General features: G+C 35.4%; 1 protein-coding gene and 1 long non-coding RNA gene across 3 annotated transcripts in view; one reads left to right on the forward strand and one right to left on the reverse strand.

Annotated features, from left to right (window-relative positions):
• The window catches only part of KIAA1841 (KIAA1841 ortholog), a 63,218-nt gene that overhangs the window by 43,104 nt on the left and 2,367 nt on the right, over positions 1-17,747 (forward strand). For both annotated transcript variants that reach the window (XM_029937432.1, XM_029937433.1), the window contains 9 exons: positions 381-526; positions 1,280-1,379; positions 2,842-2,874; positions 3,704-3,803; positions 13,858-13,949; positions 14,874-14,902; positions 14,981-15,054; positions 15,544-15,632; positions 17,324-17,415. In XM_029937432.1, coding sequence (XP_029793292.1) covers positions 381-526; positions 1,280-1,379; positions 2,842-2,874; positions 3,704-3,803; positions 13,858-13,949; positions 14,874-14,902; positions 14,981-15,054; positions 15,544-15,632; positions 17,324-17,415 — 755 coding nt within the window. The remainder of the gene's footprint in view (positions 1-380; positions 527-1,279; positions 1,380-2,841; positions 2,875-3,703; positions 3,804-13,857; positions 13,950-14,873; positions 14,903-14,980; positions 15,055-15,543; positions 15,633-17,323; positions 17,416-17,747) is intronic.
• On the reverse strand, positions 13,710-15,719 carry LOC115289854. Its single transcript, XR_003907835.1, has 2 exons — positions 15,538-15,719; positions 13,710-13,915 (listed from the first exon to the last, which is right to left on the reverse strand). It is a non-coding gene; the product is annotated as an uncharacterized LOC115289854 (long non-coding RNA).

Genomic DNA, 17,747 nt, shown 5'->3' on the forward strand with positions numbered 1-17,747 from the left:
AGTACCATAAATGTATTTTTTCTTCCTTATGATTTTCTTATATTTTTCCTTCCTTAGTTTACTGTATTCTAAGAATACAGTATACAATACATATAACCCAAAATATGTGTTAATCGCTATTTATCAGTAAGGTTTCCAGTCAGTAGTAGGCTTTTAGTAGTTTTGCAGAGCCAGAAGTTATTTAGATTTTTAACTGTGCAGGGGATCAGCCCTGCCTTCTACAGAAATCAAGTGCATTATTTTTTTTCTTGAGAAAAAGTAGTAAAATGATTAATATGACACTATGGCTGGGCAAAGAAAAACAAAAACATACAATCATCTTTAATGGAGTATTTCTATTACAAACCAACCTCTCTAATGTAGTATCTCTTAAATGACAGGGTTGTAAAGTAAAGGACCATATAGTTGCTCTTCATGATCAAGATGAAGGTGGAGATTTGCTGTCGTGTCCAACCACTAGAATACTGGATGATCTGCACAAACACAAAGATGTCATTGCTGTGCCTTTTTCCAAAGATCCAGTTAGGTGAGGCGAGGGTGGGGGGACGTGCTATTGCTGCCTTGTTCAGTGCCTCCCGACTCAGAATCCTCTATCCCCTTGTGCTGCCCCAAACCAATAACGGCAGTCCCCACATAGTTTACGTTATTCCAGAAAGCTTACTGAAACTCTATGTCAGCTTGCAGTAAGAGCAAGCAGGTGTTTATTTGATAGAAGAAAATATGGGTTCCAGGGAAAGGAAAAACTAATAAAAAGAGTCTTTGGTGATTGAAAGGTTGGAGCTTGCAATTTAGTTTTTGAGAGGTTTTTTTCTTTTCCCAAGTTACTTAAGCCCTTCTTAAATACTTGATTGATACAACTAGGGGGAAAAATGATTAGGGTTATCTTTGCATAAATTTGAACTCCTTGATTTAATAATTTCTGAAGTCACTTCTCTCATTTTGGAGTTGGTTAAGTTCAGTAAGCTGTCAGGCTGGGGGTAGCGGGTCCTTTTCATGAAAGCTGTTCTCACAGAAGTACCCATCGTAGCAGCCCATTTCACCATTTGGTGGGTCTGGTGCTTGGCATGCAGTGGAGCCTCCCCTGTATGGAGTGTCTTCTGTTAGGGGAGTCACTGGAGCAATTACGAAATGGAAATGTTGAGGTGGCATGCCTTATACTCAAGAACTATATTTCTAAAGAACATTTATAAAGCATTTGCAGTAAAAATAGATATCATTTGCATTTAACTTCTTCTAAAATTGAACACTTCTGAATCCTAAAATGTCTTTTTCTTTCAAGTGATTCGAGGGTTGGTCCCTGTGATGAAAAGGGTCTAGACTGTGATGTTTTATTGGATCCAAATACACCATGGGGCCCCAAAAGTGGGGAGCTCAATGCTGTGAGTAGCTTGTTTTCACTTATTCTTTTTTGATATGAACAATTGGTGGCATTTAATCTTTGATAGAAATGTGATGGGTTTAAACTGAAATTGATATTTTCAGTTAATAAACATTTATTGTGTATCTGATCATAACAAGAGTATTATGCTGAGTTAGTAGAACTGTAAGGGTAATAGGACATGTTCTTTGCCCTCAACTAATAACTAATCAACTTAAATTTCGGGAAAATAAATAACAAACATGTTCTTCAGAGGTTTTATTATGGACAAGTAGTGATTTGAGGATTGAAGATAGTATGAAAGGGATATTTTGTTCCCTCCTAATTCTATAAACTTTTTTGGTATAAAATTATTTTTTTTTAATTCATATCAGGAATGCATTTAGTTTTTGTAGGGTTTTGAAACTGAAATATTTTTCAGGTGGCCAGATAGCTTTGATTCCTTTGATTCTTATTACCACAACCAGGGAATCTCTGTTTGCCTGTGAGCTTCCTGGCTTTGTATTGGCTGAAGTATCATTTATTTGACAAAGTGAAATATTCTATGTAAAATGCATTTAAACACCAAATGGGTACATAACATTCTTTGATGAATTATATACAGTATAGCAAATGAGGTTTCTTGAATATGCATATATAATTTGATTCTTGAATTTATAATAAAATATAAACATTAAAAAGCGATTGAAATAGTTCAAAAAATAAATACGTGTGGTTTACTTATCCTTTGGAAATGACCCTGGGAAGTGTTGATTTTGTTTTTTGTTTGTTTGTTTTTAATGTTTATTTATTTTGAGAGAGAGTGATAAAGGGGGAAGGGCAGACACAGAGGGAGACAGAGGATCCAAAGTGGGCCTACCCTTACAGCAGACAGCCTATTGCAGGGTTTGCACTCATGAACCATCGGATCATGACCTGAACTGAAGTTGAATGATTAACCAACTGAGCCACCCAGGCACCCAAGAAGTGTTGATTTTCTTTTTCTTTCTGTCTTTTTTCTTTTCATGTTTGTTTATTTTGAGAGAGCAAGCGAGCATGAGCAGAGAGAGGGAGTAGAGTGAGAGTGAGCAGAAAGAGAAGGGAAGAGAGAGAATCCCACGTGGGCCCCATGCTTGTCAGCACAGAGCCTGATGGCAGGGCTCCATCCCAGAAACTGAAATTAAGATTCGAATGCTTAAGACTGAGCAACTCAGGTGCCCCGATTTTCTTTCTCTCTTTCTTTTTCTTTCTCTTTCTTTTTCTTTCTTTCTTTCTTTCTTTTTGGTAAACTTACATCTTTCTCTAAACAGCTGATATATAAAAACCTTGTAATACATCCTTTTCAGCCTGAGTTTTAAGTTGTTTCAACCTGGAAAGAAACTGTACTGGCAGCTTTTTTTAACTCTTACATATCCACATGGAAATAAGGAGCTGTAATCTGGGTAGACACAGATTTATTAATCTCTTATTCCTTTGTCTTACAGTTTTTGTCACTGAAAAACTGGACTCTGCAACTGGTAAGTAAGCAACTATGCTCTACTTTCATAGATTCTTTCTTCCAAAATTAAAGTTTAGTTTAATAGAATCTTATCAGTATCTTATTATACAGATTTCAGTTTGATGCAGGTATCTTTTTCAGCTTCTACAATTTTGCACTTATTGAAAATGCCATTGTTTGAAACACATATACTCCATTATCTGGTTACATACTCCATAAGTTTCTTTATAATGGCTTTTTTGAAGTCACTTTTAAGTCACATTAGGTCATAGAACAAAGCAACAAATGTATTAAGTTCCAGGTATTTGGTTGTTTGATTGATTGGTTGATTTTTTGTTTTACCTCTTGGCCATCACTGCCATGTGCCACCAATATTTCAGAAGAAGGGAAATGGAATTTGGATCAGTGATGACAGAAAGCAGGGTGGGTAGATGCAGGAAGCTGATGCTGACATGGCTGAGAAATCCAAGGCCCCATTTATCCAGGGAATGTGTACATGTGGTTGCTTATGGGACTACTTTAATATTAGCAATTAATATATTTTAATGAAATCCTAATATCAAGGAACATACATTCAGTTGAGTGATAGAGGTGCAGTTTGACAAATGCTGATGACCTATTATGTGCCCATCACTCTACTAGAATATGTGAAGGAAATAAATAAAAAATGTTTAATGTAATGTCATCCTATCCTAAATGTAGAATTTCTTATGGCCATTTCCTTGTGTTAGGTATTGGTCTTTTTATCAGCTCTTGTTTTACTCATTAAATTTAGATAAATTTGAATGAGTCCATTAGAGATGTATTAACATTATGTTTTTAAAAGGATGTGTGTGTTTTTAATTCAGAAACAACAATCATTATTTTCGGAAGAAGAAGAATACACCACTGGATCTGAAGTCACTGAAGATGAAGTTGGAGATGAAGAAGAAATATCCAAGAAACAAAGTACTGAGTTCTAAGATAAAATCAAGTCTCACTTTTTTGAAGGGGTTGCATTCTGAAGGCTTTAATGCAAGGGATGATGAATTAGCTTTCTAAGTCTACATGGTAGGTTACAACATGGAAAGGAGGCTTCATCAAGATTCTCTAACCCTGGCACTAACACAGAATAATCACAGTTATTTAAAAGTGCAGTATACTAGGGCGCCTGGGTGGCTCAGTTGGTTGAGCGTCCGGCTTCAGCTCAGGTCATGATCTCACGGTTCGTGGGTTCGAGCCCCACATCGGGCTCTGTGCTGACAGCTAGCTCAGAGCCTGGAGCCTGCTTCACATTCTGTATCTCCCTCTCTCTCTCTGACCCTCCCCTATTCCCACTGTCTCTCTCTGTCTCTCAAAAATAAATAAAGAACATAAAAAAATTTAAAAAAATAAAATAAAAATAAAAGTGCAGTATACTGAAAAATAATCCTCCCACTTTTCATTTCAAGTGTGACCTAAGAGGTTTCTCAAAATGTATGACTTGCATCAGTGTACCAGAGATGATTTGAAGTGACACTCAAATGAAGCACTATACAATAGTAATCAGAGTATGATTTTTAAAAAACTAAAAACATGATTTTATACAACTACAGAACGAACTTGTATCAAAAATTTTCAACTGTTTAGTGAGAGAAACAGGCAAAATTGATTCAAAGAGCATTTGAAGACTTGGGTATTTATAGGCACTTGAAAAAGAATGTTAAAAACGATTACAAGTTAGATGCAAAACTGATTTCCTACAAGGCAATAACTGACAACCTTTGAGGTTATCTTTTCTTCTAAAAAGCAATAATTTGCATTTCTATTAGACATAAAAATCTGCAAGTTAACATAAAACTTGATGGCATCTGGGCCTTCAATAATAGAAAGTCAGACAGAAGGACATTTTCTTTGAGAATTAAATAATTCTAACGTGGGCCTTTTTTTAAAAATATAATTCACTGTCAAACTGGCTTACATACCAACAAGTGCCCTCCTCAGTGCCCATCACCCATTTTCCTTACCACCCCCCCCAACCCTATCCATCCTCAGTCATTCCCTATATTTCAGAGTCTCTTGTGGTTTGCCTCCCTCCCTCTATTTTTTCCCCTTCTCTTCTCTCATTGTCTTTTGTTAAGTTTCTCAAGATCCACATATGGGTGAAACATGATATCTGTCTTCCTCTGACTGACCTATTTCACTCAGCATTAATACCTTCCCGTTCCATCTATGTTGTCGCAAATGACATGATTTCTTTCTTTCTCGTTGCCAAGTAGTTTGAATCTATAAACTACATCTTCTTTATCCATTCATCAGCTGATGACATTTAGGCTCTTTCCATAATTTTACTATTGTTGGAAGCACCGCTATAAACATTGGGGTACATGTGCCCCTATGCATCAGCACTCCTGTATCCCTTAGGTAGATTCCTAGTAGTGCTATGGCTGGGTCATAGGGTAGTTTTATTTTTAATTGTTTGAGGAACCCCCACACTGTTTTCCAGAGCAGCTGCACCAGTTTGCATTCCCACCAACAGTGCAAGAGGGTTCCCATTTCTCCACATCCTTGCCAACATCTGTTGTTTCCTAAGTTGTTCATTTTAGCCACTCTGGTGTGAAGTGGTATCTCAGTGTGGCTTTGATTTTACATGAGCCTTTTTTTAAATGTTTATTTAGTTTTGAGAGACAGAGCATGAGTGGGGAGAGGCAGAGAGAGAGAGGGAGACACGGAATCCGAAACAGGCTCCAGGCTCCAAGCCATCAACACAGAGCCCGATGAAGGGCTCACACTCACAAACTGTGAGATCAGGACCTGAGCCAAAGTTGGCCTCCCAACCGACTGAGCCACCCAGATAACCCCACGTGGGCCTTTTAAACAGTCTTCCAATATGACACTAATAGGACATGCAACCCTCCCTTTGTTTTTTTTCCAACTTTTACGCAATTTTTCTTGATGTGTTCAATTCTTTTATTAAAAACTAGCCCTTTATCAATTACTTTTAAATTATAATTAGTCAAAGAGAAAATGCTGCTGTGTTTTGTGTGGGCTTTTTTACCTACAGTTGATTAAAGTAGAATTTATATGTAATAAAATTCACCCATTTCTAAGTGTACACATTGAGTTTTGGCATACAGTTTGGTAACCACTACCAAAATCAAGACCTAGAACATCACTCCAAAAGTTATCTCCTGCCCCTTTACACTCTAAGGTCTCATGTAAGTGGAATTCTTTTGTGTGTGTGGCTTCTTTCACTTAGTATGATGTTTTTGAGATTCATCCATAATGTGTAGTTTGTTTCTTTTTACTGCACAGAAGTATTCTGTTGTGTGAATATATCATAATTTGTTTATCCATTCATTATTTCATGGACATTTGGGTTGATCCAGTTCTTGGTTATTACAAATAGTGCTGTTGTGAACATTTGCATACAAGTGTGTGTGGACATATGTTTTCATTTTTCTGGGGTAGATACCTAAGAGTAGAATTGCTGGGTCTCATGGTAAGTGGGTCTAATGGTCTAAAGTTTAACTTTATAAGAAACTGCCAAACTGTTTTGCAAAGTGACTACCATTTTGCATCCCTCCAGCAATGTATGAGAGTTCCAGTTGCTACACGTTTCTACCAATATTTGGTATTATCATTACCTCTTTAACTTTAGCCATTCTAGTGGGTATATAATTCTGGGGCATCTTGTCATGTGCTAACTGGCCATTTATATATCTTTTTCATGAAGTGTCCATTTAAATGATCTTTTGCCTATTTTTTAGTTGGATTGTTTGCCTCATTATTGATTACAAACATTCCTTATATATTTTTGGATACAAGTCCATATGTTTTGCAAATATTTGTCCCTAGTTTATGGCTTGCCTTTTAATTTTATTAATAATGTCTTTTGGGGACACTGGGGCACTAAGTTGGTTAAGCATCCAAGTGTTGGCATTGGCTCAGGTCATGATCTCAGGGTTGTGGGATGGAGCCCAATGTGAGAGCTTGGGATGATCTCACAGTTGGGTGATGGAATAGCATGGAGCCTGCTTGGGATTCTCTCTCTCCCTTTTCAAGCAGTTCTTTTTTTAAATTAAAAAAAAATGTTTATTTATTTTTGAGAGAGAGAGACAGAGCACAAGTAGGAGAGGGGCAGAGAGCAGGCTCTGAAACAGGCTCCAGGCTCTGAGCTGTTAGCACAGCTAACCCACGCTCAAACCCACGAACTGTGAGATCATGACCTGAGCCGGAGTTGGACGCTTAACTGACTGAGCCACCCAGGCACTCTCTTTCCCTTTTCTTCTATTCCTGTCTTGTTCATGTGCGCACACTCTGTCTCTCAAATAAATTTTTAAAAAATAATATCTTTTGAAGAACAAGTTTTTAATTTCATGAACTCTAATGTTATAGTTTCCCTTTTATGTTTCATACTTTAATAAATAAGAAACCTTTGTTTACTCCAAGGTCACAAAGATTTTCTGCTATTTTCTTCTAGAAGTTGTATCATTTTAGCTTTTGTATTTAAGTCTATGATCCCTTCCAGGTTAATTTTTGTATATGGTATAAGTTAAGGGTCGAGCTTCCCTTTGTTTTTCTATAGGCATAGCCAGTTTTTCCAGAACCATTTGTAAAAAAGAATGTTCTTTCCCCATTAGATTGGATTACCTTGACACTTTTGTTAAAAAATCAACTGATCATTTACATGTGGATCATTTTTAAACTCTTTGTTCTCCTCCATTGATTCTTATGTCTCTTTTATATCAGTATATCAGTACCACATGGTCTTAATTTTTGTAGCTTTTAGTGATTCTTAAAATCTGGTCATGTGAGTCCTCAAAATTGTTTTATTTTTAGATTATATTTCTAGGTGCTTTGCATTTTCTGTCCATTTTAGAATAAAGGTAACTACTTCTACAAAAATACTGCTGGAACACAAACTTTAGGTATGTGTTGAACCCATATATCAATTTGGAGAGAATTGCTTTTTTTAACAATGGCAGGTCATCCAATCCATGAACACAAAATATCTCTCCATTTATTTAATTCTCTAATGTCTCTCAACAGTGTTTTTATTTTCAATATAGCAGATATTGAACATCTTTTGTTCAGTTTCTCAGTGCTTTTTTAAATGCTGTTATAAATGGAAGTAGGTTTTTAAAATTTTCCCAATTTTTCAGTTGTTGCAATTTACCTTGTTTCCTGTGTCCTTGCTAATTTCACATAATTTTAATTTGCTTACTAGATTCCTTTCCAATATGTATGCCTTTTATTTCTTTGTCTTTCTTTTTTGTGCTCGTTAGGACCTCATTGACTAGAAGTAATGAGAACACATATCCTTGCCCTGTTCCCTATCTTAAGGGGAAAGCATTCATTCTTTAACCATTAAGTATAAAATGTTAGTGGCATTTTATACTATAAATGTTAGTGGATTTCTCATAAAGGCCCTTTCTCGGGCTGAGGAGGTTCTTTTCTCTTTCTAATTTGTTGAATTATTATAGTGAATGGGTGTTGAATTTTGTTAAATACTTTTCTCTATCGATTGAGATGATGATACAGGTTTTCTCCGTATTAATATGACGAATTACATTGTTTTTTCAGATGTTATACCAATCTTCTAGGGTAAACTCCACTTGGTCATAAAGTATTCTTCTTTTTATATATTAATGTATTTGACTTGCTAGTATTTAGTTAAGGATTGTTTGTCTTTATGAGTGATATTAGTTGTTTGTTTTTCCTTTTTAGTTTCCTATGATGTTATCTTCAAGTTTGGCTATTAGGATAATACTGATCTCATAAAATGAGTTGGAAAGTGTTCTCCTCACTTCTCTTTTCTGAAAGAACTTGTGTTCTATTTGAATTATTTCTCCCTTAAATGTATGATAAAATCATCTGGGCCTAGAGTTTTCTTTTGGAGAAGGTTTTTAATTAATTATGAATTTAGTATCTTTAATGTAGTGCTATTCAGTTTTCTATTTCTTCTTGAATCTGATAACTTGTGTCTTTCAAGGAATGTCTCTATTTTTATCCAGTTTGTCAAATTTATTGGCATAAAGTTGTTTATGGTATTTTCTTTTTTTGTCTTTTTATAAATTTTTTAACGTTTATTTTTTTGAGAGACAGAGTGCAAGTGGGGGAGGGACAGAGAGAGAGGGACACAGAATCTCAAGCAGGCTCCAGGCTCTGAGCTGTCAGCACAGAGCCCAACGTGGGGCTCGAACTTACCAACTGCGAGATCATGACCTGAGCTGAAGTTGGACACTCAATTGACTGAGCCACCCAGACCCCCGAGCATCTCTCTCTCTTTTTTTTTTATAGCTTTATAGAGGTATAACTGACATGTGAAAATTGCATATATTTAAGGTATACAACTTGACGTTTTGATGTATGGTAGACATCATGAAAAAAAACACAATCAAGCTAATTAACATATCCATCACCTCACATAGCTGCCATTTTCTTGTGTGTGTGTGTGTGTGTGTGTGTGTGTGTGTGTGCATATGTGCGTGTGTGTGGTGAGAATGCTTAAGATATTTTCTTACCCTTTTTTGTCTAAAAGATCTATAGTGATATCCCTCTTTCAATCCTGATACTGGTAATTTGTGTTTTATCACTTTTTTCTTGAACAGTTTAGCTAGAAGTTTATTGATCTTTTCAAGGAATTAGCTTTTGATTTTATTGATTTTCTCTATAGAGAAAAGCACCTAAGCACCACTTGAATTTTTCCCACAGACTTTATTATGTCTTGTTTTCATTTATAACCAGTACAGAATATTTTCTAATTCCCATTATGATTTTTTTGTTTGACACGTGTTATTTAGTAGTATGTTGTTTAATTTCCAAATATTGTCAGATTGTCAACATATTTTCAGTTACAGGTTTCTAGCTTAATTCCATCATGGTCAGAGAACATACTCAATGTAGTTTCATCCCTTAAATTTTATTGATACATGTTCCAGATGTGCATGAAAAGAATGTGAAATCTATTATTGGTGGAGTGGTCTACAAATTCAAGTTGGTTTGGTTCTCTGTTGCAAATCTTCTATAGTTGTGCTCTTTTTCTGACTGCTCATTTCTAACTTCTTGCTCCGCTGATTAGTAAAAGAGGGTGTTGAAATCTCCAGCTATAATTGTTAATATATATATTTTTCCTCTTAAGTCTACTAATTTTTACTTTGTGTACATTACAGCTTTATGATTAGGCCTACATTTATAGTGTATTGTCTCTTATCAATATAATGTTTTCCTCTTTGTTTATAGTAAAACTGCTTGTCTTGAAGTCCATTTTCTTTGGTACTTATATAATCACTCTAGATTTGTTTACTGTTTGAATGGCATATCTTTTTGCTATCCATTTTTTAACCTCTTTGTGTTTCTCTTAAAAAAAATTTTTTATGTTTTTATTTTTGAGAGAAAGAAAGAGACAGCATGAGCAGGGGAGGGTCAGAAAGAGAGGGAGACACAAAATCCAAAGACAGGTTCTAGGCTCTGAGCTAGCTGTCAGCACAGAGCCTGACATGGGACTCGAACCCACAAGCCGTGAGATCATGACCTGAGCCGAAGTCGGCTCAGTGTATATTTTGTGGGTAGCATGTTGTTGAAAATTGCTTTTTTATCCAGTTTGACAGTGTTTACCTTTTGATTGAAGCATGTATTCTATTTATATTTAATGTGTTTAATGATATGGTTGCATTAGTTCTGCCATTTTGCTATTCATTTTCTAATTGTTTCAGATGTTTTATTTCTCTTATTTCACCTTTCCTGCTATTTTTGTGCTAAGAAAATAATTTTAGTATATCATTCTAATTACTTTATTGGCCTTTTAGTTGTATTTCTTTGTATTTTATTGTTCTAAAGATTACAACATCTTTAATGTATCACAATCTACTTACAGCTAGTAAGAATTACTTTAGGTAAAATATAACTTTAAAATAATGTAGTTTCCTTAGTTTTTCCTTCTTTGTGCCATTGTTGCATATCTTTATAAATTATACAGAATTATGTTATGTGTTATGATTTTTGCTTTAAAGAGTTATATGTCATTCAAAGAATGTAGAGGAGCAAAAGAAAATATGTATATATTTAATCTCTTATATTTATCTACATATTTGCTATTTTTTTACATATCTGAGCAATTTATCATGCCAAGTTATTTTCTTTCATTCTGAAGAACTTTCATTATTTCCTATAGTGCAGGCATACTAGCAATAAATTCTTTCATTTTTATTTATCTGAAAACCTCTTTATTTTACTTTTTTTTAAAGATTATATTCTTAAGTAATTTCTACACCCAACATGGGGCCCCAACCACAACCCTGAGATCAGGAGTCCCACATTCTACCGCCAACTGAGCCAGCCAGGTGCCCCTCACTTTGATTTCTAAGTATAGTTTTTCCAATATAGAATTCATGTTTAACAATTACTTTTTTTCTTTTAACGGTTGTATCTCTCATTCCACTGTCTTCTGGACTCCATTAGTTTTGATGAGAAGTTAGCCACTGACATAATTGTTCCCTTGGATGTAATGCGCCCTTTTTATCTTGTTTTTTTCACAATTTTATTTTTTACTTTCAAAAGCCTGACTATGATATCCTGGGTGTGGTTATCTTACTTGGTCTTTGTTGAGCTTCTGGGATCTGTAAATTAATGTTTTAAACAAAATTTGGGGAGCTTTCAGTCATTCTTCCTTTAAGTGTTTCTTCTGTCCTTTTCACTTTTCTTCTGAAACTCCAATACAGGTTTGTTAGACCTTGTGATATTGCCCCACAGAATCCTGAAATTTTGTTTTGTTTTTTTCACTCCTTATGTTTTTTGGATGGAATAATTTTCTTTTATTTTTAAGTTTTATTTTATTTATTTTGAGAAAGTGAGAGAGAGAGAGAGCACTGAAGGGGCAGAGAGAGATGGGAAGAGAGAGAGAATCCCAAGCAGGCTCTGCACTGCAAGCACAGAGCCTGATGTGGGGCTCAAACCCGCAAACTGTGAGATCATGACCTGAGGGGAAATCAAGAGTCATATGCTTAATCAACTGACCCACCTAGGTGCCCCTGAATTGTACAATTTCTTTTTCTTTTTTATGTTTTTTATTTTTATTTTTGAGAGACAGAGAGAAAGCACGCGAGCAAGGGAGGGTCAGAGAGAGATGGAGATACAGAATCCGAAGATAGGCTCCAGGCTGTCAGACTCCTTCATAATATGTAGTAACTGTTGTCTCTGCATAGGTTTTTCTTGGCTGCTAAGCTACTGTTTTAGCCTGACCCTCAGGGTCATACCAACCTGTGTTGTTTAGTATGCAGGCAAGGTTTGGGACAGCCTTTATATTCAGATTTGGGGGCTTACCTGCTTAGTGGTTCCCTTGCTTTATGGGTTTCCCCTCGATTGCTAGTGGGTTTCTAGTCCCAAGTAAGGCTCCTGCTGTCAGATGCTTGAGCTCAATGCAGTTTGGGAAATCAGCCATCAAAGAGACAAGAAACTCTCACTTCTCACCAAGAGCAATTCTGTTTTGCAACTGTCTTTCTGCTTACCTGTTTAGCTGGATCTCTTAGGGTCTCCCATACACTTTCATAATTTAACACTCATTTGGACAGAGTTTATAGTCACATCTTAGACCTCCAGTCTTTGGTGACTTTCTTCCAAAATTTCACCTTTAAATTTCCAGCTTTTTTTTCTTTGAATTTTATCATCTTTTCCCTGGAGCTCACAAGGCTGTAATTATCCTCCCTTGGCAGGGGGTAATGAGATAAGTGCCCTCAGGCAGAAAGCCATAAACTCACAATTCTTACCTCACCTCTTTTTTTGTTTGAGTTTTTAATTTTAATTCCAATATAGTTAACATAGAGTGTTATATTAGTTTCAGGTGTACAATACAGTGATTCAACACTTCTGTAGATTACTCAGTGCTCATTGTGATAAGCATATCATCTTGATAAGTGTACTCCTTTATCCCCATCACCTGTTTCATTTATACCTCCCCACCTCATGCATCTTTTAAACACTCAACTTTCTGCCTCCCTTTGATTATTTGCCAGTACCTGCATTTGGTAATTTATAATACTTTTGTTCTGTTTTTATCATTGTTTCCTTAGAAGGAACTTGTCATCACACTCACACTATCCTGTCTGTTTGATGTTTGGGAAACAGTGACTTCATGTATACTTACCTTCAAACATTGATTTTAGAGAAACGCCTCTTTCCCCTCCTCCTTTTCTTTTCCTTCCCTTTATCCTCTATACTGTCAGCCAAAATAAATTTAGAATATCAATTTTAGGAAAGCACTAGTTCAAAATACAGTTTGTCCCAAATCTGCTTCCTCCCAAGATCACTTCTGTCTGACCTCCATTTTTACCCTCTTAGCCCTTTCACACACCCCCCCAAGCAAAGACATTTAAAAAAATTTTTTTAATGTTTTTATTTATTTTTGAGACAGAGAGAGACAGAGCATGAGCAGGGGAGGGGCAGAGAGAGGGAGACACAGAATTGGAAGCAGGCTCCAGGCTCTGAGCTGTCAGCACAGGGCCCGATGCGGGGCTTGAACCCACGAACATGAGATCAGGACCTGAGCCGAAGTCGGAGGCTTAGCCGACTGAGCCACCCAGGCGCCCCAGCAAAGACATTTTAAAGCTTTTTTTGTGAGTTATCCTTTGTGAGTTATCCTTTCCATTGTCAAACTGTTTTTCTGGGCTATGGATATATATATATATATATATATATATATTATATATATAAATTTGTAATTAGGTGTTAAATCCACTCTCAAATTAGATTCAGAGAAATACATACAGTATTCCCCAACATTTTCAACATTTAATTTCATTGGGACTTTGAATTCATCACCCTGATTCTTTTCCACTTAAGATTTTCACCAACTAGAAAGAAAAGTAAATAAAACTAACTGCTGTAAAGCACATTCAGTTTGACTTCTCCATAAATTTATATTTTATTTAGAGATAATTTGTTAGCTTTAAGAAACAATTTTTTAATGGTTTTATTGAAGTAAGTAACAAGTGCATTGGAGAAGTATGTGAGACTTATGCTCATAACATTGACTTTTTTTTGTCAGAGAAAAAGGAAAAGCCAAAGAAGTTCACAAAACAACCAAAAAAGCAAATGTCTTCACCCTGTGGTCAGAAGAAAGAAAAAGTGTTAGAGAAGGTAACTCTAAATTATTTATTACTGTTCTAAAGTTCATATTGAGAAATAAGTAGGCAAATATGGCCAAGAAAAATCTTAAGAAGAGTAAGAACATACCACAGTGGAATGCTAGCAGTATAATAACGAACAAAAAAGTTCCACATAAACTGAGGTTAAAGATGCCTGGGAAAAAGCATGTGCAGTGTAGAATAGACAGAGGAATCTGTAGATCCTCATATGTGCATAAGATATCTCTGAACAGCTTCACGGGAGATTGGTAAGACTGGTTGCCTCTAAAGGGAATTGAATAGGGGACAGAGACTCTTCACTGTATGTGCTATTTGTAACTTTTGAATTTGGAACCAATAGTACTTGTTCAAAATAAAGATAAACTTTGAAATGAGTTAAATAGGCCTTATAATTGTGAAATAAATTACATTTTATGACCTTTTAGAATAAGTCTTATTTCAGATGCCTTTGAAAGCCAGATAGGAATAAGAGGACAATAGTAACCACGTCTGACTAAAAGAGAAATCATGGATTCCAAGAATGTATGAAAGGCTGGGTTGAGACAAGTTCCACACAATTAGATTGGGCAGGTTGTACATTCATCTGCGTGCTAGGTGCCACAAGCACACAAATGGGTGAATTCTAAAAGGTTGTGTAAGCTGGGGTTTCCAGGTCAGAGAAATAAAGCTGGGTTCCAAATTCTAGATCTGTATCTCTTTGGACAAGTTCCTTAACTTCTCTGAGCCATTTTGTTATAGAGATAATTATGGCAGCTGTCTGGTGTGGTTGTTACAAGGCTTAAATGAAATAGTACTTGTAATGCTTTTGGTACAGTGTCTTGAACTCAATAAATGCAAGCTGCTTTTTATTTTAAACTGTAATACTAATCAGTAAATATGTTCTAATTGGACCTTAATGTTATCTACTCTTTTTTAGTCAGCTTCTAGAGATGTGTCTCCTTTCATGTGAGTATTGCTCCTTAATCCAATCAGATATTCACTCTTAAAGGATCAATGCTGATTTTTGTTTAAACTTTCTAATAGCCTAAGTATGCAGAAAAATAAATGGGATGCCACAAGATCCTTGAGATTCAACCAGGATGCACAAAGGGAAGATGGTAAGCTTTAATATTTAGGTAATAATGCACAGATTAGGTATAAATAACAGTGATAGGACTCTTTCAGCTTATGAAATATGCTGAATAGCCTTAAAAGTTCCAACCTGAACAAGGCCCAGAATGTGCACATTCCCTTAGCAATCGACCAGAGTTAGGTTAGTAGACAACCCCAGCTGATAATTGTGTATTGTTTTATGCACCTGTGGTTTGGAGGGCTCAGACTGACTTTTGCCCATTACCTGCACTCTGAAGATGACTGAATATCACACTTTAGGTTCATTTACAGTGGTCTTAAAAGCACCACAATGTATGAGCCATTTTGCCACTTGCTGCCTAAAGTTCTTCAAAGATAAACACGTGTAAATGTCTGTAAAATAGTATCGAATGATATTTTCATAAATTCTTGATAATTGAAGTGTGTGTTCTTTAATAAATAAAAGTTATAAATCATCCTTGTAAAAAGTCAGGTTTATTATATTTTACCTCCAGATCAGCGGCGGATGTCCGAAATTACAGGGCACCTAATAAAGATGAGATTGGGTGATCTGGACCGAGTCAAGTCAAAGGAAGCAAAAGAAGTAAGAATTATGTGCTAGTGCACTGTGCTTGCATAGATATACCTTACTACTTTATTTTCTTCATAAGTAATATAAAGATGTTTTAGGTAAAATTTCTAAAAAACTAATTTGAATATGTTAATATATTCTGTACCAGTTAGTTCACTCACATAAATGTTTTCCATCTTCATATCACCCGTGGTCCATAGGTCCTCTATAACACACATAATAAAGTAGGTCATTGCTGAAAGTATAATGTCACACTAGGAATAGATTAGCCATGCATTGCTGACCATGTAGAGGGTGACTTTTTGGAAGTTGCTGATTTCAGTCAACTCTGTAGGCAGTGCTTAGATGTTATTTCTGAAATAAGATGTCATCTTGCTGAAAATGATGACTGGAAATATTTGTGTTCTTACTAAAACTATTAGTCATAACACTGTATATTAACATTAGTATTGGTATTGTGTATTCACAAACACTCTTGCCCTAATTCTTTTATTTAAAAATTTACTTTCGTATAAAACTAAAATCTTTCCTTTTTAAATTTTAATTTCAGTATAATTAAATTAAATACAGTGTCAAATTTTCTAAAATTATTGTGACCTTGGTTAGGCAAATATTTCTTAGCTGTGACACCAAAAGCATGATCTGTAAAAGGAAAAATTGACAAATCAGATTTCATCAAAATATGAATGGTCTTTTTGAAAGACACTATTAAGAAAATGAAAAGACAGGCCGTAATCTATGAGAAAATATGTGTAAAACCCTTATCTGGTAAAGGATTTGTGTCCAGAGTCTATGAAGAACTCTGAAAACTCAATAATAAAATAAGCAACCCAATAAAACCAAATGGGTAAAAGATTAGCCAGACACTTCATAAAAGAAGGGATACAGATGGCAGATAAGCCCACAAAAAGATATAGCATCATTAGTCGTTAGGGAAATGTAAATTAAAACCTCAGTGACATACTGCTGTATGCCAACTAGAATGTCTAAAATGAAAAAAAATGCTGGCCAGGATGAGGAGCACCTGGAACTCTTATATATAGCTGGTAGGGATACAGAAAGGAATGGTCACATTGGAAAACGGTGTCAGTTTCTTATAAAGTTAAACACTTATTCACCATAGAGATCAGTTCACACATGTTTATATTGGCTTTATTCAGAACTGCCAAAAATTAGAAACAACCCAAACGTCCTTTATCTGGTAAATGAATAAACAAACTGTGGTATATACAAAAAAGAAAGAACTACTAATACATCAATAACATAAATGAATCTCCTACACATTACACTAAATGAAAGAAGCCAGATTCCAAAGGTCACAGACTGTATGATTCAATTTTGATAATGTTTTCAAAAATAGAAGACTGTAGGGACATAAAACAGATAAGTAGTTGCTGGGAACTGATCGTGAATGACTTAGGAGAGGCACAGGGGATTTTCTTGGGGTGATGAGAGTGTATATGTCTCCCTTGTAATGATGGTTACGCTACTGCATGCATTTTCAGAACTCAGAACTATACGCTAAAAAGGGTGAATTTTTACTGTATGTAAAATTATTCACATTAATTATAATTCAAAGAGCCTGAATTTTAAAGATCAAAATAAACTTACTTCTAAGCTAAAAAGTAATGCCATTTTAATAAAGCAGAGCTTCTGTTGACTCCTTAAAAATAATAACTTTATTTTGCCCCTTTTCTCTGCAGTTTGCAGGAGGTATTTATTCCAGGCTTGAAGCGCAAATCAAAGCCGCAGTACCAGTCACTGCCCGGCAAAGCAGCTCAGAAAAGAACACAAGGTAAAGCAGCATAAATGGATTCAGAATGCCACTGGATTTGAAGTGATTTTCTTTTTTAGGGAAAATGGCATGCACAATAGAGGCACATAACTGGAAATTGGTTTGTTTTGTTTCAAAGATTAGATCATCAAGACATTAATCAGAACCAGAATTTAACTTAAAGTTAAGGCTTAAAAAGCTATTCAGCACAGAATTTAATGAAAGTATAGTCTTGGTTTTTTTTTTTAAGTTTTCTGTTTACTGAATTAGCTCTGTTCTGAGCCACGAGCTGATAAGAATGTAACCTATACTGCTACCATGAATTAGTAGAATTTTATACTGTTTATGGGTTA

Source organism: Suricata suricatta, chromosome 4 (genome assembly GCF_006229205.1).
Source record: "Suricata suricatta isolate VVHF042 chromosome 4, meerkat_22Aug2017_6uvM2_HiC, whole genome shotgun sequence".
Taxonomy (NCBI): domain Eukaryota; kingdom Metazoa; phylum Chordata; class Mammalia; order Carnivora; family Herpestidae; genus Suricata; species Suricata suricatta.